This window comes from Lissotriton vulgaris, chromosome 1_1, assembly GCF_964263255.1.
Source record: "Lissotriton vulgaris chromosome 1_1, aLisVul1.2, whole genome shotgun sequence".
NCBI classification, from domain to species: Eukaryota; Metazoa; Chordata; class Amphibia; order Caudata; family Salamandridae; genus Lissotriton; species Lissotriton vulgaris.
In genome coordinates, this window is record NC_141685.1 from 1,101,459,624 (window position 1) to 1,101,485,115 (window position 25,492).

At 40.4% G+C, this 25,492-nt stretch overlaps 1 protein-coding gene across 1 annotated transcript in view; it reads left to right on the forward strand.

Annotated features, from left to right (window-relative positions):
* Positions 1–25,492, forward strand: part of LOC147748679 (A.superbus venom factor 1-like) — a 1,557,217-nt gene that overhangs the window by 714,731 nt on the left and 816,994 nt on the right. Inside the window, exons 11-12 of the mRNA XM_086963549.1 lie at positions 2,981–3,127; positions 4,096–4,308. Coding sequence (XP_086819675.1) covers positions 2,981–3,127; positions 4,096–4,308 — 360 coding nt within the window. The remainder of the gene's footprint in view (positions 1–2,980; positions 3,128–4,095; positions 4,309–25,492) is intronic.

A 25,492-nucleotide genomic window follows, 5' to 3' on the forward strand; every position in this document is an offset into this window, starting at 1 on the left:
AGATTTAGGAAAACTGAAATACTGTGAAGTAATACATTTACCCCCTGACAGCAGTGTTAATCTGATGGTGTAGAGGTTGTATTAAGGGACACTATGCTTTCTAATTCAGTTCAGAAAAAGAATGTGTTAGTTGTCTGATGACTCTAGCAAGTTCACAATGGTCACCATTGGCTTTTTACTTTTTTTGTAACAAGCCAGTAAGTTACAAAGCAAGCAACAGTGAAAAGTAAGGAAAGAAGGCAAATAAATAAATAAGAAACACAAAAAAGGCAAAAACATTGTTCATATTTAACGAGTAGCGCGAGTGCGGGGTCGTTTTGAAGAAGATTTTTGTCCTGACGGGAGAGGAACAGAAAGCAGCCAATTTATATATCCCTGGGACTGAATTTCGAAAGACTCAGTGCTGCATCAGGTCGCGCTTATTTACCGCCGTCAGTAGACGCTTTGCGGGAGAGATTTACAATACCTACAACAAGATATACAGCGGTCCTAAACTACAATTATACAACGATCACTCGCTTTTAAAACTACTGATAGAGTTGCTAGATACTCTAAGTTTCAGGCATCTTGGACATAAGATAAACATCGGCTTTTTATAAATGAACATAACGACCCTTTGCACCAACAACTAGCAGAAATAGTCTATACCTGACAATATTGGTAGCAACATAAAAACAAACCCTGAAGTCAATGCTTGAAGTTTGATAGGAATCCTTTTACAGAATAGAAGATACTCAACCATGCAGGGGCTATAAAATATTGTTTGTGAATACATGAATATTCTGCAAGACAGGTCCTGAGGAAGGTGGTTCTACACTGCCGAAACGCGTCGACCTTGCGTATTAATTTGCACTTTCATCTGCGATCCCTCAGACGCAGAATTAAGAATGAATGCAGTATGTATGATAAGAAAGGGGTGTATGTACTTGTGAGAATGTTTATTGTTTTGTATATTGTTTTCTCTGCATGTAATAGTCTTTTACTGATGGTATTATAATATGATGTGTTTTATACTATGTGTTTTTTGAAAATCATATAAACTGATGCGATATATTGATAAATGAAAAAACTTTTGTACTAAGAAATATAACTAAAAGAAAAAAATAATACAATTATAAAGTTCCAAAACAAATCTTTACAAAATCTTTTCTTGATGTTTGCCCTTATGTGTTAAAATACAAAAACTAAAGTGTTGGATATGTTCCATTAAAATTATAGAGGTCAAGGGGGAATATATATTATTTGTTAATGCTTTGCTTTTCCTCTCTTTCCCCGACCATTACAGTAAAAATAGAGGGGGTCCCATTCTCATGTTAATACATATTTATTCGACTACCTTGATAATTTGTCCATATTAATAAGCTTGCTACTTGATAGGGCTTTAACCTTCCATAATTTTTATTTTTAGAAATGTAACATTTCAATTGAAATTATGGTATTCTTTATTTTAAAAATGTTTCATTTGGATGGCTGTATTCATTTTAATCATACTTAGAAGGCTGATTAATGTCATTATTTAAACAATTTCCGATTTTACAATATTTTCCCAATGCAAATAACGCTATGCATTCACCATCCTTACAATTATATAAAATGCAATGCGCTAGTTACAGATCTAATTTGTTGATCTAGACGTACTGACAAAAGATTATGGTCCTTATTTATGAAAGCCTTGCGCCGCCGGTGCGTCACCTTTTCCCATGTTAAAAGTGACGCACCAGTGGCGCAAGGCTTTCATAAATAAGGCCCTAGGTTCTTGGTGTCCTATGTTTTTAAAGACAAAGGCATGCCCCTTTTAAAATATGCCTATCAACTATTTTCAGAAGCAGCAGAAAACAGTGCTTCTGCTTTTAGTTAACCTAAAAAACAGAGAGACAAAAGTGCCCCAGTCATCTCAATGGCAATGCTCTCCTGTGATCTGAGTGACAGGCTGGGAGCATTTATAGGGTGGTCAGTGCCTCAGAGGCCAAGTTGACAAATCTGACAGGAAGAGAGTTTGGGACTGAGCAGGCTATTGGCAATGCAGACACTCGCCTTGTGGCCCTGTAGCACCAAAGGCAGAATCAAATTCCTCAGTTGAGAATGTGGATGAGGCTGGAAGCCAGAGTGGAAGTTCTAGATAATTTAAGAAAGGGACACATGTGAAGATGCTGCAGGATCACAACAACTATCTCCACAGAATTAAGCAGAAAAGACACATCGGACCCTTGAAGGTTTAAGTAACACTTATGAGGAAGTGGAAAAGATGATAATTCTTATTGACATGGTGGGAACGAGGGACGGGATCCTGAAATAGCTAGTACTGCAGAAGGGGATCCTCTGTGGGGAAGATCAGATATTGCTATCCACACATCTGTGCCACAGAATTTGGCCGAGGAACATGGGCATCTTGCTGTACTTTACAAAGAACTGAACACGTTGAGCAATAAGATTTTGCTTGTTCCCCTTCTAGGCTTACGGTGACACAAATGAATATGTAAATTGATTCCTTGGTGGAAGAAGTTGCTTGGAATGTGTGAGGGACTCACCACGTTGAATTTTGCAGAGGGAATAGTTCCACTGCTGTAGTTGTCGCTGCAATTTTTGGGTTTGATTTGGTGGGTCTGTGTACACACTTCTCCTGATCTGAGATTAGTGTCTTTTGTAGGTTAGGAGGACATTGGTATGGGAATGTTGGATCTAGTCCCTAAGATTGTGTTGTCTATCATGACTAATACAGCTGTTATTTGTGTTTTCTGTGCTTTTTATGCTCAGAGCGAACACATCGCAAGACATACAGTGCTATGTTGTGGTTAAGTAGACTGCTTTGTTGGTGGTTGGCTAGATGTCTAACGCCTAGCTATGGTTACACATTTTTCTTGTGTTTTGGGGCAACGTTTCAAAATAAAACAAAACAGTCAGGAAGTGGGATAGCTGTTGTGTTGGATTATCTAAGCGCTAGTCACAGAGCAGACCTCACCAAGTTCTGTTTTCTTTTCAGGTCTTTGTTACAAACCCTGATGGCTCTCCTGCTCACCGTGTCCCAGTAGTTGCTACCCCTGGAAACATTGAAGGGAGTACTCAGGCAGATGGGACCACTACGTTGACAATAAACACAGCTTCCAATATTGAAGAGTTACCCATTTCTGTGAGTAATGGAATGCTGAAATTGAAACACCATACCTCACACAAAGAAAGACATTCATCACACAGAGGCATTGCGGTCACTAACTGAGTAACATCTTCATACTCAGAGTGATGACTCAAACAGAGAGGGATAATTCTCACTTTTGGGGCCTGATTATTAGTGCCCCAGGATCGGATGGAATAATAATTGCATCAGATATAATCCAACACTGAGTTGTTCACAATGTATTAGGTACCATAACTAAAATGTATCCTGAGTTTTTGCCCTGAATATTGTGCATAGCATGCAGATTTTGGTTTTGACCAATGCAAAATTCACATGTTGTAGTAGTTCTGGATCTTTTTCACTCTTTATATGCCATGTGTTTGCACAAGGATTGCAGTTTACCGGGCCACTTATCTGTCACTTGCATATATCGACAACTGTTACACACACACACACACTTACAAACTCCCCTCACACTGAAGGACGAGCCTCATGTGCAGATGTACACTTCTAGCACATGGACAATGCAAGTGATAGAGCCAGGCATCTGAGGTTACTCAGGTGCTGTGGACAGAGAGGAGCACAGCTACTGAGGGGTGAGTTAACACCGTGAGGAAAGCAACTGAAGGTTGAGGAAAAATCTACAGAGCAGATATTAGGGAGCCGAGGGAAAGACTCCCTAATAAGCTGAAAGCAAAGAAATGAGGGACAGAATGTGAAACAGACACTGAAGTGTTGAGTTGTCTGAGTTTAGAACTTATCTTTGTGTTGTTGTGAATTGATTAAAGACCAAGGGGTTGGGAAATAGGATACAAAGCAAACATTGCGAAGCTAAGGGCAAAGCCACAAACTGACACAGAGGAATCACAGGCTCACAGCGCTGTTACATTAGAGTAATGTTCGGCAGTTGGCACATCTGGATAAGATTGCAAGCCAGTGTTTCTTCAAACAGTGATGTAACAATGATAATCTTAATTTTTCAGGTTGCCACAAAACATCCTTTGTACCAGTATGATCTACAGGCGAGGGCAACAGTGAACGCAATCGCTTACAAGGCTCAAGGAGTATCCAAGAACTACCTCCACATTGGAGCCAAAGCCATTGATCTGAAAGCGGGTGACAACCTGAATGTGAACTTCAATGTGAAGAGCAGTGACCCGGCCATAGAGAACCAGATTAAATCCTTCACTTACATAGTAAGCAAACATTGCAGCAATGGAGAAATCAGGGAAGAGAGATGATCCTGTGGCTTGATCTCCAAGGACTGGCTAAGGGGAAGGTCTTGGGCTTCATTCAACCTAGACTAGGAAAGCTGGTGCAGGGGAAGGGTTCTAAGATTCATCGAGCTCGGAACAATGGACCTTGAAGGGGGTGCTGAGGATTATTTTATTAAGCATCATTAGGATGAGCACATTTCCTAATCTTCATCAAACAAAACTAAGGCATGATGAGCTGGGCTAGGGAAGGGTTCTGGGGTTCATCAAACTGAAATGCCTGGAGCTGGGAAAGGATGCTAAAACGTGTGTAGTTAGGTGGGTTGTACTTTGAAAAATGCGAGAAAACTACCAAAAAAGCAGCTGATGTCCTGTCTGTCCTATTTAGTGTGTTAAGAGGCACTATACACTGTTAATAGTGCAGAGAGGACATCCATCACTTTTTAGGATATCCATACTATTCTAACTCCACAGCTACTTACCTTGATAATATTGTGCAAGTCAATATTGTTGTTGGTCAATATTTTAGGCTTTAATATTGGGGTACTTGGGGCCAGATGTACGACCACTGAAAATTGAGACTCTTTGCGCTCGATTGCAAGTCACAAATTGTAATTTGCAATTTAGAATGTACAACAGTGTCAGAGACACTGTTAGCGATTCCCAATTGGGTCGCAAAATGCTATCTTCTGATAGACGGAAGGTTGCAACCCTTGGTTTCCTCAGTGTGTAGAGAGCTAAAAGTGCCATTGATACTTCTTGGTAAGGTGAGCACACCTTCAGGAGGAGCCTCAAGACCTGGCTTTTCGGCTGACCTGGTGCTGTGCCCCCCTCCCCCTAGCACCTTGAGACACTCACAGGTGAGTAGCGTGCTTTATAAGCCCCCTGGTTGATTGATTGATTGATTGACATGCTTGGTACAAACACTGCCAACCTAGAATCAGCCTGAGCAATCCAAGATGTCCCCTATAAATCACAACTCTTCAGTTCAGGATTAGCGCTCATCGTCTTGGAGGTTCAAGGCACCTGATGTAGAAAAACAAAAAAACTTTTTTTTCTCCATGTCTTTCCCTGGCTGTCTGTTCCAAAATGTCTGGTGCCGGGGGACTGGAAGGCAACTGTCCTTCCTCCCCTTTTCTCAGCGAAGGCCTGGCAGTTCATGCAAATATTATGGGATCCTTATTTGTAAACTGGACAACCAGAACGAATGATGAAAAACAATCTCTTGGAATATGCTGAGAAGCTACCCTTTAACAGACCAGCATAGGACATGCCTTAATAGCCCATAGATTGTGCAAACAAAACTATGGACAAGCAACTAGGTGGGGAGGGGTGAACAAACAGTCTTTATAGATGCCACAGACACAGTCCTTCTCTAAATGCATCAAAAAATGCAGAATGTAATATGTGCGGAAAACAAAGTAATGAGGAAAGTAGCAAATAAAAATCCCAATTGTGAGTTTTAGGTGTTTTTTTCTTTTAAGAAAACAATAAATGACTAAGGGCCACATGTATGTACCTTTTTTAAGGTCACAAATGGCCTGATTCACGGATTGCTCTGTACACCGGGCCCTAAGATCCTTATTTTGAGTTTGGCACTTTTAACCCCTTTAGTGCTGCCGTCGGCCAACGGTCATTGTGAGCACTACCTTGCCAGTGCTGCGCACGTCCGTTGGCCGACCCGTTTCTTCAAACGTTCAGCACTGGCGCAGAACGTTCGAAGCAACAAACGGGCTAAAATAGCAGGCATGGTTTCTGTCAGGGTTTGACCGAGTAGCCTATCGACCAAACCTAATAGTGCCCTAAATCCATAATCCATGCTGGTGGCTATTAAACACAGTTGGGGAAGGGAGCACTGAGGAGACATCTTGGATGTGGCAGAGGTGTGACCAGTGGCTAGAAAGGCTGACTCCGGCAGCTCAGCTCAACCTTAAGTGACTCCGGGCAATAACTTACTTAATATCCCCGATGTCCCCCAGCGCCTTGAGACCCTTAGAGGTGATTAGTTTGCGCTTTACAAATACCATATTTACGATTTATTTTACAGGCAGTGAAGAGGATAGACGGAAGTGGCGCAGGAATCTCAAAGCCCTTGTTGTATTGGTTTCTACCTAGGCCCCCTTCAAACCTCAGAGAGATACTTAAGGATCTATAGATGGTGTGTAATGAAGGAGATCTGTTTGGTAAAATAGTAGAAAATTACTATGTTAAAAAAATATGATGGAGATGAGGAAGTCTGCAATGCTTGTCTTCAGTTTCTGAATAATACTAGAATGAAATGGAAATTAAACGTGCCAGGAATCTATTATTATTAGGGGTGGGTGTAGTTCGCGAAGTAGCGCTACGCGAAGTGCACTTCGCACTACGCGAACTACGCGTAGCACTACGCGAACTGCATAGTAGCATGTTCGCACTGTGCAAGATGTCATTTTCAATGATTGCACAGTGCAGACAAGCATCCGGCACTGTGCAATCATTGAAAACGGCATCTTGCACAGTGCGAGCTGTACTTTTCTGCCGCTCGAGTAGATTTTTACTCGAGCTGCAGCTTTCTCAGCTCAGACTGGTAGTTTCTCATCGCGAGCGGTCGTGAGCATGCGGGACCAATCGCAATTAGAAACCTGACCTACCTGCATTGAGAATCTCGCCGGGAGGTTTACTTTCCATGCTCGCGAACTTGATGTTGCTGATTGCGAAGAAGCAAAAAGTCTCGCGAGGATGACATTTTGCTTGCTCGCGGTCGCGAACTTGACGTTCAGGACCGCGAGCAAGCAAAAAATGACCGCTGCACTACGCTACGAGTGTTCGCACTGTGCTACGTGCAGTTCGCGTAGTGCAAAATTGCACAAACTTCGCAAACTACGCCAGCGTAGCGTAGTGCTTTGCCTAGGCCTAATTATTATATGCCGCATAGTATAGGCACAATAAAAACCACAATTAACGGCCAAGCTATTTAATTCTTCAGTAAATAGAAGTGGATGAATTTCTGTGTGGACTTCCAGCGTGAGTCCACCGGCATAGGCGTGTATAACAAAGGATAATACGGGTTTCTGGAGGGCTGTTAATGCTCCCTTTTTCGTATACAGGGAAACCGATATTATCGACGTGGCAATTGCGGAAGATAAATTAGTCAATTCAATTCAATTCAATATATACTTTATTTGTTTTTTTGAGATAGAAAACCATAAAAGCAATATTACCACAGTCAATATAATCCATTGTTAAAACATAATGTATAGACAAAAAAAAGAAAAAAAACATACATTTAAAAACATTCCATATAAAAATGTTTTCAAATGTGTTGGGAAGAAACAGCCATTCAGAAACAAATATGGGAATAGCAGCAATTTGACAGATAATTAAGTCGCCCTACTGTTTCTAGATTTTAAGGCTGATTTTAAAAAAACAATCAAAAACAAAGTGCTTTCAGGCTTCAACAATTGTAGATAACAGAGGGCTGGGCGCACCTGGGTAAAATTATGTACTTTAAAAAGGGGCTTTAAGAAAAACCTCCGTGGTACCTCATAAAGGGGGCAAACAAATAAAAAGTGTACCAGGTCCTGCGGAGACTCATTGTCGCAGCCGCAGGACGATAACACTTGACCTCTTTGATAGCCCCTCGGGACAGCTAATAAAAGATGGTAATAGTCCAGCCCGAACCTTATCAGCAAAAAACACTCATACCCCGATATGGACCTTGTAAGGTAAGGGTGTCGTTTTCAACATGATATGTTTACGGACACTGGGTTTAATCAATTCCACCTCACCACGATTCATTTGCTTTATTGAGGAAAAGGATTTCTTCACAAATTCCACATCGGTAAGAGCAATCGAATCTGGATTCGAAAAAAGATCCGGGCGCCCTAATGCAAAAAAACAGTCTTTCAAATATTTTAACCATGGAATTTTGAGCATGTGATCCATGGTCAGGACATCTTTTAAGAGCAGGTGATTTAGGACCAGGTCATTTTTAAGCCAGCACTTTAGCCAAAAAACTAATGGCCGTAGTGCTATAATATCGTTAATAAACAGTGTACCGGTTTCCTCGTGGACTATTTGATTAGGGGTTCCTTTTGGTACCCCCAGGAGCTGTTTTAAAAAGTTATTCTCAACCACCCCTATGCCGTCAGCCGCCACATACCCCCAGAGTTCACTACCGTAGCTGCCTGAAGCGAAACTTTTTGCCTGGTAGATTTTTAGTAGAGCAGCGTTCGGATGCTTGCCCATTTTCTTGGCAAAATTAAAGATAGCAGAGTTCGCCCGCGTAATCTCTCCCCTTTTCCTTTGAAGCAGTGGTCCCCATTTTAACTGGTCGTCAAATAAGACTCCCAGGACAGAAAATGTGTTCGTCATAGGTACCTTCTCTGTATTAACCATAAAAGGGTACTGTTTCTTGGTGTGCTGCCCCACCTGCATGATGTAAGATTTGCTGTTGTTAATAGATAAATCACGGGCAGCCATGAAACTGTGGAAGGCACTTAATAGGGACCTCTGGCAGTTCTTGCTAAAAGGATGGTGTCGTCTGCGTATAGCAGAACCGGTAGACCCCTTTCGCCGACATAAGGGTAATCAACTCCAGTGCTAACCAGGCACTCTTCCAAATCGTTAATATACAAGTTAAAAAGAAAGGGGGCCAGGATACAGCCCTGCCTTACACCTCTGTGAACGCCAAAATCCCTGGACACCTCAAGGTCCTGTGAATATCTTACATTGGCCTTTGTGTCCCGGTGCAGGTCCCTCAGGAAGTTAACCAAAGCCGGCTCGACCCCCATGGCGCCCATGGACTCCCACAATTTCCCCAGGTTGACAAAGTCAAACACGGAGGAGAGATCCATGAACGCCATGTAGACAGTGCCGCGCCTTGCTATAGTGTACTTCCCCAAGACTATATACAGATTGAGACATTGTACCAATGTAGAGTGACCTGGCCGGAAACCCATATTGTATTCTAGAGATGACCCTGTTTGCGTCAGCCCAGGATGTCAGTATATTCAAGATTACACCTCCCACGACCTTGACCACAGAGTCGATAAGGGATATCGGCCCGTAGCAGGTGGTACTGTTACGGTCTCCTTTCTTAAATTATTTTAAGGACCTTTATAAGGATGAAGCTTTAATCCAGAGCGAGGGAATTCCTGCTGCAGTAGAGGGAGATGTTAATGCGCACATTACATCTTTCCCCTTGAATATTGAAATCTCCTATGAAGAAGGAGCCCTAACAGCCATTAACGAGAGTGCTGCAGGGAAAGCCCCAGGACCTGATGGTGTGCCAGTGAATGTATATAAGTCTAATACTGAGTTATGGGCCCGCTCCTAACAAATGTTTTGAATAGTTGTAACAGCCATAGGTTTATCCCCACCTGGCTAGACGCAATTGTGATCCCTATTTTCAACAAGCATTGGAAATGCAATAGGTCTCGCATTAGAAAAGTTTGAGCTATTGGTGTGGTAAATGTTTTATTATTTTTTTGTGTGTAATTTTCCAAATAGCTACATTGATAGATTTGTAATTTACAATGCCAATAGTTCTAATTTTGGTGAATGTGTCACCTATAGCATTTGGAATGCCACATGATTTTTTAGTTAGGCCACCTTTCTAGAGAGCAGGAGAGTGCAGCAGGGGATAGAAGCAGAGCCCTGCAAGCTGAGCGTCCTCCCGGGTGAGTGTGAGTGAGTGTGTGTGAGGCTGAAGGTGTGTGATGGTGTGTGAGGGTGATGTTGTGTAAGTGTGATTGCGGGTGGCGTTGCATGTGTGAGTGGCGTTGCATGCGTGAGTGGTGTTGTGTAGTTGAGTGGCGTTGCCTTGTTGAGTGCCGTTTCCTTTTTGAATGGCTTTGCATTTGTGACTGGCGTTGCATGTGTTAGTGTTGTTGCATGTGTGAGTGGCGTTGCATGTGTCAGTGGCGTAGCGTGTGTGAGTGGCGTTGCATGTGTGAGTTGCGTTGCGTGTGTGATTAGCATTGCATGGGTGAGTGTGGCGTTGTGTGTTTGAGAGTGGGCTTGCGTGGGTGTGAGTGGCGTTGTGTGTTTGAAAGTTGTTCTGTGTGGGTAAAACTGTTACTGCATTGGTGTGAGTGGCGTTGCATGTGTGAGTGGCGTAGCATGTGTGAGTGGCACAGCATGTGTTATTGGCGTTGGATGTGTGAGTGTCGTTGCATGTGTGAGTTGCGTTGCATGTGTGAGTGGCGTTGCATGTGTGAGTGGCGTAGCATGTGTGAGTGGCACTGCATGTGTGATTGGCGTTGGATGTGTGAGTGGCGTTTCATGTGTGAGTGGCGTTGCATGTGTGAGTGGCATTGCATGCGTGAGTGGCGTTGCGTTGTTGAGTGGCGTTGCGTTGTTGAGTGGCGTTGAATGTTTGAATGGCTTTGCATGTGTGAGTGGTGTTGCATGTGTGAGTGTCGTTGCATGTGTGAGTGGCGTTGCATGTGTTAGTGGCGTAGCATGTGTGAGTGGTGTTGCATGTGTGAGTGTCGTTGCATGTGTGAGTGGCGTTGCATGTGTGAGTGGCGTTGCATGTGTGATTGGCGTAGCATGTGTGAGTGGCTTAGCATGTGTGAGTGGCATAGCATGTGTGAGTGTGGTTGCATGTGTGAGTGGCGTTGCATGTGTGAGTGGCGTTGCATGTGTGAGTGGCGATGCATGTGTGAGTGGCGTTGCATGTGTGAGTGGCGTTGCATGTGTGTGTGGCATTGTATGTGTGAGTGGCGTTGCATGTGTGAATGGCGTAGCCTGGTTGAGTGGCGTTGTGTCGTTGAGTTGCGTTGCCTTGTTGAATGGCGTTGCATTTATGAGTGGCGTTGCATGTGTGAGTGGCTTTGCATTGTTGAGTGGCGTTGCGTAGTTGACTTGCGTTGCGTTGTTGAGTGGTGTTGCGTGATTGAGTGGCGTTGCGTCGTTGAGTGGCGTTGTGTTGTTGAGTGGCTTTGCGTTGTGGAGTTGCGTTGCATGTGTTAGTGGCGTTGCGTTGTTGAGTGGCGTTGCTTTGTTGAGCGGTGTTGATTTTTTGAGTGGCTTTGTATGTGTGTGTGGCGTTGCGTCGTTGCATGTGTGAGTGGCGTTGCGTTGTTGAGTGGCGTTGTTTAGTTGAGTGGCGTTGCATGTGTGAGTGGCGTTGCGTTGTTGAGTGTCGTTGCATTGAGTGGCGTTGCTTGATTGAGTGTCGTTGCGTGTTTGAATGGCGTTGCGTGGTTAGTGGCGTTGTGTTGTTGAGTGGGGTTGAATTGTTGATTGGCGTTGCGTTGTTGAGTTGCGTAGCATGTTTGAGTGGCGTTGCATGTGTGAGTGTTGTTGCTTTTGTGATTGGTGTTGCATGTTTAATTGTCGTTGCATGTGTGAGTGGCATTGGTAAGGGGCGTTGCGTGGTTGGGTGGCGTTGCTCTGTTGAGTGGCGTTGCATGTGTGAGTGGCGTTGCGTTGTTGATTGGAGTTGCAGGTGTGAGTGTCGTTGCATGTGTGAGTGGCGTTGCATGTTTGATTGGTGTTGCATGTGTGAGTGGCGTAGATTGTGTGAGTGGCGTTGCATGTGTGAGTGGAGTTGCATGTGTGATTGGCATATGTGAGTCTTTTGCATGTGTTAATGTTTATTTTGATGTAATGTGTGTGCGTTTTTTGTGTATGTGTATTGGTATAATAAGTGTTTAGTGAATGTTTTTAAACAGTGTTTTATTTGTGTTATGTAAAACTGACGTACGCTATGTATTCCCTTTACGTTTTTTACGTAAGGGAGATTAGCGCTCTAGTCATTTTTTGTATGGTGATGTAATGTTTACAGTGAAGTAATTTTTAGCCAATCGCAGCGCTACGTTTTTTGACGTAGCGTTGCGTTTGACGTGCGTCAACGGGGAAGTTTCCAGATTGGTGTGAATGTTGGTGCGGTAAAGGCGTGTTCTTCTTCCGTTGTTGTTGCTGCGTCGTTTGACAGGTAAGATATCATTTTAATAACATTTACTACATGAATGTGAATGTATGATTACTTGTGTGTATATACTTATTAGTAGTAGTGTTTTATTATGATGTATTATTGTTTTTTTTGTATTGCGACTTGTGTATTTTCTCCCGTCTACTTCGAATATACTTTTGTCCTCTTGTAAACGATAGACGCTGTAATAATTGTAATGTTTAAAAATGTTATATATAGCAATGTATATTTTTGTATGTGTTATGTGTTTTAAATTTTTAACGTTGTTATATTATTGGTATGTACTTGTTTATTATCTTTGGCAATACTAGAAGTTTTTGAATGGGAAAGTTTCGATTATGTATTTAAGTAGTATATGGTTATGTGTATTCCTTTTATTATGTATTTTTTCTATGTATTGCTATTTGACCTTTAGCATATGTGCGAGTTGGTGCAACATACTGTTTTTATTCTCAAAAATCCATTTTTATAAAGATGTTTGATTGTCTTGTGTTTTTATTGGTTTTTCCCTTGATATCTGTTATTTTAATTAATATCTCATTTTTATGAGTTTATTAAATATATTATTTGTCGAAAGTGCTTACACAAATTGTTATCGTCGAATATTTGAATGTAATACGTCATACTTGTGGCACGTTTTTGACGCTAACGTCAGTTACGTATATCTTCCGTGTGTATTTGCAGGTAAGACCAATTATTGTTTGTTTATGTAATGTTTTATGTGTGAAATTTAATTCTTATATATATATGTTTTAAAAAAGAATTTCTGAAAGTGTTGTCTCGCGTTTACTATGTAGGCAATTGCAGTGCTACGTTTTGTGTTCAACATATTATGTATGCACTGTGGCTGTTTGTGTGTAGTTTGTCTGATTTCTATACTTTAGTGACTGATGTGCTACGACCGACAGGTAATTGCCTTTTTTGAAAAAAGAAATATAAAGAGTGATTTTTTTTTGCTCCTTAAAATTGTATAAGTTTTTATTGCTGTGACTGTAATGTAATTTTGGATTTTCCAATTATTTCAGTCGCACTTGCCTTGTGTCTGACAGTTTTCTTGTTATTTATGCTATTACTGGCTCGTCTTTAAGTTGATTGTTCGCCATGCATTGACTAATGTTTGCTAGTGTCTTCCTGGTATGCAGTTCCTGTAGTTTCGTTTCGCCTGAGCTCGCACTCTGATGTTTATATTTTCTCCGACATGGCTTTTTTTGTGTGGTTTTGACCCGTATGTGACTAGTTTCGCCGCTATGCTCTGGCCTTTTTTTTTTTTTTTTATTGTTTTAGTTACACGTACTATGTATGCACTGTTTATGTTCTCTTTGTGTGTTGTTTTTTTATTCTCTACATTTCACAGAATGAGCTGCTACGATCGACAAGTAATAACTATTTTATTTTTATATTATTAAAGAGTGCCTTTGTGAGTTGTTACACTTTTGGCTATGAAGTAGCTTTTTGTGATGTGAATCTAATTATTGTTTGGGGTCTTGCTTTGCTCGCACTTAGTTTCTGTCCGGCTCCTTTCTTTAGAGTGTGTTTTTTCATGTTATAAATGGCTGCTATTTAGTTCGTCTTTTTGCCATGCATTGAGTTATGTTTGCGCATGTAGTTTTGGTATGCGGGTCCTGTAGTGTACTTCCGTCTGATCTCGCCTCCTGTCAAAGAAATTCTTTATGTCGCTGTTGGCTAGTTTTCTTTTGCGTTTCGCCGTACGTGTTTTGTGTCGCCGCTCTGCATTGTCCTTTTGTTTTTCACATGTAATTTTTTTTATTGGTAGTATGTATGCACTGTTTATGTTTTGTTTCTGTGACGTTTGTCTGGTGAGTAATGTTGTAGTGGTGATGAGTGGTGGTGATGAGTGCTGCAGTGTCGTTGTAGAGTGTTGTCCAATGATTACCCCCACAGCATAAATCTGCACCACAACAGTAGCACTGATCCTAACAACGGCATCACTGAGGTCCATTAATGGAACACGCAGCAATAGCACATTATCATTCTGCACCCCCACTGTACCATTGATCAACATCAGTTCATCACTCTGCACCACTAGAGCCGTATTTAGCACACCCACAGTGTTATTCATACATACTACTGCAGTACTGTACAGCACCAAAGCATGCTTGTATAGCTGTAATTGTGTGTGCTACGTTAAACAATGTGTAGAAAGCGTGCACTTACGGCCGGTGGTGTGTGTGACTGTTGAAAGCGTGGACTGATGCCTGCTTGTGTGGGTGTATGCCTGGTGAAGGGATGCACTGATGACTGTTGTGTGTGTACGCCTGGTGAAAGCGTCCATTGATAGCTGTTGGTGTGTGTGCCTGTTAAAAGCGTACATGTTCTGTTTGTATGACGTTTGTCTGCTGAGTAATGCTGTTGTGGTGATGAGTAGTGCTGTGGTGGTAAGTGTTTGTGTGTCGTTGTAGTGTGATGGTGTGTTGTTGTTGAATGATGCTGTTGTGGTGGTGTAGAGTGATGCTGGTGTGTTGCTGAGTGATGTTAGTGTGGTGCTTAGTAATGCTGTGGTTGTGATGTGTGGTTCTGTGCTGGTGTTGAGTGGTGCTGTGTTGGTGTTCAATGATTACCACCACAGCATAACTCAGCACCACAACAGTTGCACTTCTCCCAACAACGGCATCACTGATGTCCACCAATGCAACACGCAGCAATACCACCTTATCATTCTGCACCGCCACAGTACCATTGAGCAACAACACAGCATCACTCTGCACCACCACAGCCGTATTTAGCACACCAACAGTCTCATTTATACATACTACTACAGTACTGATGACTGTTGTGTGTGTACGCCTGGTGAAAGCGTCCATTGATAGCTGTTGGTGTGTGTGCCTTTTAAAAGCGTACATGTTCTGATTGTATGACGTTTGTCTGCTGAGTAATGCTGTAGTGGTGATGAGTGGTGCTGTGGTGGTAAGTGTTTGTGTGTGGTTGTAGTGTGATAGTGTGTTGTTGTTGAATGATGCTGTTGTGGTGGTGTAGAGTGATGCTGGTGTGTTGCTGAGTGATGTTAGTGTGGTGCTTAGTAATGCTGTTGTTGTGATGTGTTGTTCTGTGCTGGTGATGAGTGGTGCTGTGTTGGTGTTCAATGATTACCACCACAGCATAACTCAGCACCACAACAGTTGCACTTCTCCAAATAACAATGGCATTAGTGATGTCCACCAATGCAACACGCAGCAATACCACCTTGTCATTCAGCACCCCCACAGTACCATTGAGCAACAACACAGCATCACTCTGCACCACCACAGCCGTATTTAGCACACCAACAGTCTCATTCATACATACTACTGCAGTACTGGTGACTGTTGTGTGTGTACGCCTGGTGAAAGCATCCATTGATAGCTGTTGGTGTGTGTGCCTGTTAAAAGCGTACATGTTCTGATTGTATGACGTTTGTCTGCTGAGTAATGCTGTAGTGGTGATGAGTGGTGCTGTGGTGGTAAGTGTTTGTGTGTGGTTGCAGTGTGATAGTGTGTTGTTGTTGAATGATGCCGTTGTGGTGGTGTAGAGTGATGCTGGTGTGTTGCTGAGTGATGTTAGTGTGGTGCTTAGTAATGCTGTTGTTGTGATGTGTTGTTCTGTGCTTGTGATGAGTGGTGCTGTGTTGGTGTTCAATGATTACCACCACAGCATAACTCAGCACCACAACAGTTGCACTTCTCCCAACAACAATGGCATTAGTGATGTCCACCAATGCAACACGCAGCAATACCACATTATTATTATGCACCCCCACAGTAACATTGAGCAACAACACAGCATCACTCTGCACCACCACAGCCGTATTTAGCACACCAACAGTCTCATTTATACATACTACTGCAGTACTGATGACTGTTGTGTGTGTACGCCTGGTGAAAGCGTCCATTGATAGCTGTTGGTGTGTGTGCCTGTTAAAAGCGTACATGTTCTGATTGTATGACGTTTGTCTGCTGAGTAATGCTGTATTGGTGATGAGTGGTGCTGTGGTGCTAAGTGTTTGTGTGTGGTTGTAGTGTGATAGTGTGTTGTTGTTGAATGATGCTGTTGTGGTGGTGTAGAGTGATGATGGTGTGTTGCTGAGTGATGTTAGTGTGGTGCTTAGTAATGCTGTTGTTGTGATGTGTGGTTCTGTGCTGGTGATGAGTGGTGCTTTGTTGGTGTTCAATGATTACCACCACAGCATAACTCAGCACCACAACAGTTGCACTTCTCCCAACAACGGCATCACTGATGTCCACCAATGCAACACTCATCAATACCACATTATTATTATGCACCCCCACAGTAACATTGAGCAACAACACAGCATCACTCTGCACCAGCACAGCCGTATTTAGCACACCAACAGTGTCATTCATACATACTACTGCAGTACTCAACAGCACCAAAGCATGCTTTTATAGCTGTAAATGTGTGTGGTGAAAGATGCAGAGTGGGTGAAAGATGCAGAGTGGGTGAAAGATGCAGAGTGGGTGAAAGATGCAGAGTGGCTGAAAGATGCAGAGTGGCTGAAAGATGCAGAGTGGCTGAAAGATGCAGAGTGGCTGAAAGATGCAGAGTGGCTGAAAGATGCAGAGTGTTTGAAAGATGCAGAGTGGCTGAAAGATGCAGAGTGGCTTAAAGCATCAGAGTGGGTGCAAGCTACAGAGTGTGTGTATTTTGTTGTGTTTTTTGTATGTCAGATGGATTGCCTGATTGTTGCATGTGGGTGTGTCTATGTTGTATTAATTGAGTGTATTAGTAGTTATATTTTTTCTTCTTTAGGGAAAAAAAATACCATAGAGGTTTATAATTTGTATTTCACACCTTTTTATTTTTTTAAAACACACAAATATTTATTTTTAAACTTTGTACAAAAATGTGATAGCCTGCCAACATGCGATTTTTAGTCTGAACATATGTCGTCATCGTCTTTCTCTTTTACAATATTTATGATTTTCCCATTACAAAACACCACTTCAAAAGTTTGCGGCAAAAAATGTACAAGCGCATCTCCAATGTTGTCAACATCATCATCTAACATAAACCATTTAATTAGTATTTCATTTTCTATGGGCATTGATTGATAAATGTCTGTGTTTGTCACCCTAATAGTTATAATACTAGTTTCATCTTTGGTGCTTTCGACGCCATAAATTTGAATGTCAATCTTTTCCTGTGGTGGGGCTGTTACCTGTTGAGAGAAAACAAATGCAACAATTAGTTAGTACATTTTTATACTTTATGTTTTGTGTAAGTACAGTGTGAAAGAGAGATATTTTGTTTGTGAGGGAGAGTGTGTGCTAGTTACAGAGTGCGTGAAAGCTACAGAGTGTGTGAAAGGTACAGAGTGGGTGAAACGTACAGAGTGGGTGAAAGGTACAGAGTGGGTGAAAGATGCAGAGTGGGTGAAAGATGCAGAGTTGTTCCAAGGTGCAGAGTGGGTGAAAGGTGCAGAGTGGGTGAAAGGTTCAGATGTGTTGTAAGGGACAGAGTGTGTGTAAGGTACAGAGTGGGTGAAAGGTCCAGAGTGGGTGAAAGGTCCAGAGTGGGTGAAAGGTCCAGAGTGGCTGAAATTTACAGAGTGGCTGAAAGTTACAGAGTGGTTGAAAGTTACAGAGTGTGTGTAAGGTACAGAGTGGGTGAAAGGTCCAGAGTGGGTGAAAGGTCCAGAGTGGGTGAAAGGTCCAGAATGGCTGAAATTTACAGAATGGCTGAAAGTTACAGAGTGGATGAAAATTACAGAGTGTTTGAAAGTTACAGAGTGGGTGAAAGGTACAGAGTGGGTGAAAGGTACAGAGTGGGTGAAAGGTACAGAGTGGGTGAAAGGTACAGAGTGGCTGAAAGGTACAGAGTGGCTGAAAAGTACAGAGTGGGTGAAAGGTACAGAGTGGTTGAAAGGTACAGAATGGTTGAAAGGTACAGAGTGGCTGAAAGGTACAGAGTGGCTGAAAGGGACAGAGTGGCTGAAAGAGACAGAGTGGCTGAAAGAGACAGAGTGGCTGAAAGAGACAGAGTGCTGAAAGAGACCGAGTGGCTGAAAGAGACCGAGTGGCTGAAAGAGACCGAGTGGCTGAAAGAGACCGAGTGGCTGAAAGAGACAGAGTCTGTTGCATCTTTTAAAGTAATCGATTTCAGTGGAGTATCTTGCCCATTGATAAAGACAGTCTTTACGTCCTCTTCCTACACAAAAAGTAAGCATTGTATTAAATAGTGACTGGAAAAACACATAGTACTAGTGCGTTGTATGAATGGCAATATAAGGTGTCATATTTAAGGACCCAACTGAACATCCTTTATAAAAGATTGCATTGTTTGTTTCTAAAAAAGGATTTGTAGAGAGTACTTGTATTTCTAGTACACTGCAAAGCACTGGCATATTATAGTTTTAAAACCTCGTAATTTCTACATAGTGTGAAAGAGTGTATAATGCTATGTGTTTTTAGCTTGTTAGTGAAGTTACCAAAGGTGTAATGTGTGTGTGTAAGGTAACTAAGCTTTTTTTTTTTGACATGATGACATGTTTGCGTTCATACTTATGGCCCATAGTGGCTGAAAGAGACAAAGTGGCTGAAAGAGACAGAGTGGCTGAAAGAGACAGAGTGGCTGAAAGAGACAGAGTGGCTACAAGAGACAGAGTGGCTGAAAGAGACAGAGTGGCGGAAAGAGACAGAGTGGCGGAAAGAGACAGAGTGGGGGAAGAGACAGAGTGGCGGAAAGAGACAGAGTAGCTGAAAGAGACAGAGTGGCTGAAAGAGACAGAGTGGCTGAAAGAGACAGAGTGGCTGAAAGATACAGAGTGGCTGAAAGAGACAGAGTGGCTGAAAGAGACCGAGTGGCTGAAAGAGACCGAGTGGCTGAAAGAGACCGAGTGGCTGAAAGAGACAGAGTGGCTGAAAGAGACAGAGTGGCTGAAAGAGACAGAGTGGCGGAAAGAGACAGAGTGGCGGAAATAGACAGAGTGGCGGAAAGAGACAGAGTGGCGGAAAGAGACAGAGTGGCTGAAAGAGACACTGGCAAGAGCACTGGCATATTATAGTTTTAAAACCTCGTACTTTCTACATAGTGTGAAAGAGTGTATAATGCTATGTGCTTTTAGCTTGTTAGTGAAGTTACCAAAGGTGTAATGTGTGTGTAAGCTAACTATGCTTTTTTTTTTAGTTGACATGATGACATGTTTGCGTTCATACTTATGGCCCATAGTGGCTGAAAGAGACAAAGTGGCTGAAAGAGACAGAGTGGCTGAAAGAGACAGAGTGGCTGAAAGAGACAGAGTGGCTACAAGACACAGAGTGGCTGAAAGAGACAGAGTGGCTACAAGAGACAGAGTGGCTGAAAGAGACAGAGTGGCTGAAAGAGACAGAGTGGCGGAAAGAGACAGAGTGGCGGAAAGAGACAGATTGGGGGAAGAGACAGAGTGGCGGAAAGAGACAGAGTAGCTGAAAGAGACAGAGTGGCTGAAAGAGACAGAGTGGCTGAAAGATACAGAGTGGCTGAAAGAGACAGAGTGGCTGAAAGAGACCGAGTGGCTGAAAGAGACCGAGTGGCTGAAAGAGACCGAGTGGCTGAAAGAGACAGAGTGGCTGAAAGAGACAGAGTGGCTGAAAGAGACAGAGTGGCGGAAAGAGACAGAGTGGCTGAAAGAGACACTGGCAAGAGCACTGGCATATTATAGTTTTAAAACCTCGTACTTTCTACATAGTGTGAAAGAGTGTATAATGCTATGTGCTTTTAGCTTGTTAGTGAAGTTACCAAAGGTGTAATGTGTGTGTAAGCTAACTATGCTTTTTTTTAGTTGACATGATGACATGTTTGCGTTTATACTTACGGTCATAAGACTTTTTAGACTAGCACGTTTGATTTCCTTAATGGGAGAAGCAGATGGTGCTGGCGGATGCAAAATGTTCTTTGCTTGTTGAATAAGGCCCTCCTCAATTTTCATAGCGGGAAATTTTGTTACTTTGCTTTGCTTAGTAATACAAATTGTTTTGTTTTTGATAATGAAGTTGCGTATCAGTAGTCCACAGTTACTTTTTGTTTGCTCGTATAATTCTTCTTGATAACAAGTACATTTCATAGTTCCAGTTTTCTCTGCTAGAGCCAAATGAAATAGAATTTTCTGTTCTTGTTTTGCATTTTTGTAAGTAGTTTTTCCAGAGCAGTTGATTACATTAACTCGTATGGGTTTCTGATATGGTTTGTTGTCATCGGTATTAATGTTAATGATTTCTTCAATAGACATCATCTGAAATATAAAATGTGTTATAACATGTTAAATACAAACCCATATTGCTTTATGATCACTGTAATAGCATTCTAAAGTACCATAGTTGTGTAGTTGTTCATTCGTATATATATGATCTAAAATGGATTGGTAGTTAGTTGTGTAACTGTTAATGAGTTGTTGACATTGTAATTTTGCTTCAAAGAATCCAATTAATTGCTTAGAGTAAGAATTTTGTTGAGATACATCCACATTGAAATCCCCTATAATGATCATTTTGTGTGTGGGGTAAAAATCCGTAATATTTGTGATAAAATCCAAAAGAGAAGTTATACTTTTTTGTGGTGGTTTGTATAAAATAATAATAAGGTAATCCGTGTTATAAATATGTACAGTAAAATGTAAAATGTCTATCCCTTCATGTGTCTCATAAATAGGCAATATAAATAAATCTTTTTTGTAGTCCATAATCATTCCATGGTTTGTGTTGTATGTATGACATTTATCAAATATAATGTGATGGTATTGTTGTATCGTAAAATCAGTAGATGTAGCCTTCCTTGTAGTGTTGATCTCAGTTAAGCAAATAATGTCTGCTTGTAATATATTCCTATCCGCTATCATAGATGTACAATTTTTCTGTAGTGATCTTATATTGTGTGCAATGATATTGAAATGTGCACTGTATGTATGTAACTGTGGGATATGTATTTCAAGTGGCATTTCTGTCCTTAATCTGTGCATTTCCTCATTAACTTGTGGATGTACTAAAATTTTACCTTCATCAAAATTGTGTACACATACATTTTGTATTGATTTTGCCCTGCTAATAGCAACATAATGCAAATGATGAATCTTGCCGTCATTAAAGTGTATATAAAGTGGTTCTATAGTTGCACCTTGTGTGCGATGTATAGTGCGTGCTGATGCTTGGCGTAAAGCAAATTGCTTCCGTATAATGGTAATAAATTTCTTAGTGTATTGAAAATGTCTAGCTATAGCATGTATTGGTGTCCATGTATTTTGAATTTGTGAATGATATAAGTGTTTATATTGTTGTCTGGTTGTTTGTCCTATACTCTGATTGTCAAATAACAACCAAACAATAATAGGTGTATTGTTAATCAATTCAACTAATTGTACCACACCAGTTGCGCCATTTGTTAAACCATCATTGACATCCACATTGCAACTTAAATCATAACGAAGTTGTAAGGCAATGTGTAATGTATGTGAAAGGCCCATTGTTTTCTGTGGATCTTTGGGCAGTTGCTTAAGAATAGTTTTTTTCACATTTTCTGACAAATCAGAACTGACGGTATTGCTTGCTACTGTTATGTAGACTGAATAATGTTTGCTATGTTTTTCCAAAACCTTTTTGTTAATTTCATTAACTTCTATATTAGTTGACATGATATATGGGATTGTTTCTAATAAACTCTCATCAGGTTGTATTTCCCTTTGCTTAATTTGTGAAATATCTTCTTCAGTATGCTTGCCTTCTCTCAACCGGTTTAGTAGTTGAGCAAATTGAAGATCTTCTTTCTGGCGCATAATTTTTGTTAATTCAAAAATTTTAAAATGTTCTTTCCATAAGTTTGCACTTAAAGGACCATACAACTGTGTAGAATCCTGAAAAATGTATCTGTCAAATACAGGTTTTAATTGGTAAAAGTCACCAATGGCTAAAATTGAAATTCCTCCAAATGGTTCATTAGATGATTTTTATTTCTTGAAGCCTGTTATGTATAAAATTTATCATATTGTGTCCTACCATTGAAATTTCATCAATAATAACAACTCTAACATGCATCATTTCCATTTGTAGAGCAGTTCTATGTTCATGACTCAGTTGTTTATAAGTCAAACTTTGCGACACAGGTATTTTGAAAGTGCTATGCAGTGTTTTGCCATTAATATTATGGGCAGCCTTTCCTGTTGGAGCAGTAAGTAAGATATAAACATTATCAGGATTTTCACCTGCCTTAGTGTTATAGTACCGTAGTAAAGTTTGATATAGTGCAGATATCACAAAACTTTTCCCAACACCAGCCCCTCCGGTGCAAAAAGTATAGCATGGAGTGCTTGTAGTTTTAAACCAATGCAAGTGATGGTAAACAAATTGAAGTTGTTCTTCCGTTAAGTTTTGCATAAGTTGTTGGTATTTATCATCAGGTAAAATAACGTTAGTTGAGCTTTGTTCTTCGGTTGTAGTTCTAATTCCTAAATCTAGAGCCAAATCATATATATTAGTTTTTTCAGGATTTTGGTCTTCTGTCTGTATATTAACAGTTGGTGATAGAGGAGGTGAAATTAAATTTTCATGACACTGTTCATGAATAATGTTTGTAACTTCGCCATGCTGTTTGTTATAGATTTTTAGTTGTGCGTCAACAAATGTTTTAACTTCCAGATACCTATCATAGTAAGTTTCCTTGTTTATTAGTATTTTCTGTTCTTCCCTCCATGGATAGTGCAACATTAATATTTCTCTATAATACTCTTCTGGTTCATTATTTTTGCTAAATCTGCAAAATCGTATTATTTTCCCTTTTGTGCGCTTATTTAAAGCATAATCATAATTCTGTTCCTGTTGTTCTTTATTTCCGTTACTACATTCTATTTCTAATTCTTCCTCATCTGAGCTGTAAAAGTTTCGTTCTGCAAGTAAATCTTCGCAATCATTGATTTCTCTCCCATGTGTTTTTCTCTTCACATAGTTGAAATTAGCAGCATAGTCTGCTAACGTGCACATCTCTAATGATTGTGGCTGTTTGCAGTACTTAATAATAATATTTTCGCATTGAATGTCAGTTGAATTTTCTGGCAAGTTATTAATCGTTTCGCTATCACGCGTTAAATAAGTTCTTTTCTCTGGACGGCTAGTATTAATAAATACAAATGATCGTGAGCTTTTCCGTAATGGTATTTGAAGAATTAGATATGCTGCTTCTTGAGCACTAATTTCTGTGCAGTTGAGGAATTTGTTTCCTATGTGTTTAAGTTGATCTTTGATATTACTATTGCTTGTTACCTCTTTAGCAGCTTGCGCTAGAAGTTTGCTAATTCCTCTCTGCGATTTACTGATATATGAGATAATGTAGACAGCACAAGCATAAGAGTCCAGTATAAACTGCAAGTCTATGTTTGCTCGCCAAGCTTCTAAAAGAGTACTATTGTAGTTATTGATGAAGCATTCGCCTGGTGTTCTTTTAAAAAAAATAGTTGTTTTTTGTAAGCTAGTTTGTATTGAAGTAATATATTCTTTATCATCCATTTGAATGAAGTCTAAAAATTCCTCAAAAGAAAGTGTATTAAAAGTAGTATTATTCATAGCTTCATGTATTATTTTAATATTATCTTGCCATTGCTTGTCTGTCTCCTCAAGTGTTAATGGCTCTAATATGAGCATTCTTGACATTGGATATTTTGGATATTGATATTTGCATGTCCGTTGCTGTTTACGCCTGCAATTTTTTGTGTGACCATGCCTTTGTAGATTTATTAACGGTTGTAAAACAGTGTTCTCAGACTTATGACAAGTGATATATTTGTCAATGAAGCTATTGACTTTTTCCACTGGTGAAACACCATACAGTGGGGCTTTGTTTACCCAAAGTAATGCATGTATATGTGGAGAACCTCTTTGTTGGAATTCGACTCTGTAAAAGTAGTCTACTATTTCCCCAATCGGATTAGTGCCATTCATCAAAACACAATTAAAGAATTTCCTAACTTGATAGTCAAACTGTCTTGCACATGTTATTGGATCTTCTTGTATTAATTTACTTTTAGTTTCCCAAGACATGTTTAAGAATTCTTCCTCTGTGCATTCCTTTAAGTTTCTAACTCTCAATAGTATATTTATTAAATGGTGCCATTTTGTTTCGGCAGCAGATAAAGTCAAAAAGAAAGTGGGTATGCCAAGTTGCCTTATCATTGCAAAAATATCTTTTTTGCAACCTTTCCAATATGGAGGTGAACTGCGTATAGTTTTTAATACTTTGTAACCCTCATTAAACTGTAAAACATTGTCAATATTATATTTTATGTCTTTAGCAGTTATTTTCTTTCCATCTGTAAAATGTTTCCTGATGGAAATGTTGATTTTACCCTGGATCTGCTTAATATGTAATTTCTTCAGTTTAAAAAACACATTAGTAATAGATTTAGCGACTCTTCTATCATAACTCCTTAACTCAGCTTGGCAAATAGTACTATAATGTACCGGTATGTGTCTTTCCTTATTGTTAGGCCTTCGTTCACCACAAAAAATAGTAGGGAAAGCCAAAAACTCGGAATCTTTATCCTCATATAAACCTCTTGGCGTGTTATGTTCAGCTGGAGCTAAACTTAACACATTCACGGAATTAGTAGTAATTGTTTCATTTGTTAACATAGTATCCAAATTTCCAGCTTCTATGTTGTCTGAACTATCAGATGAATTGTTTGTCTCCGAAGTCTCATTGTGAGATTCTTTTTCTGGAGGTATATACTCCCAGTCAGGGTTAATAGTAACACCATATTCATTAAACATTGTACTATTTTTAGCTAGCCATGTAGCTGCCTTTTTTACTGTATTTGGTCTAATATTTTCATAATGTGTATATGATTTATAGACTCATTTCCTTTTTAATTTCACTGGGATTGTCATGGCGTCATTAATTTGCCTTGGTAAAATGGTAACAGTTGTCATAACATCTGCAGGTACATTAACTACTGCACCTGATAATGATTTTTGAAAACCGCGTGGCAGAGTCCAAATTTGTAAGAATGGTATCCTAGGTGAAACTAATCTTTCTTCTAAATCATATAATTCTAATTCAACTGGTACATTTGGGAACCCCATGCCATTTAGAATAGAACGTGGTGGTATTTTATTTTTGCGAATGTAATAATAGCAAGTCATACAAATAACATTTGTTTTCTTGTTACTAATGTTACACTTGTTGAAAATTTCGGATTGGCTAACACTGCGTGTATTTTTCCCCGTTGGTTTATGCCACAATTGATTGCAAAGAGTACAAATGTATTCTGGGCCA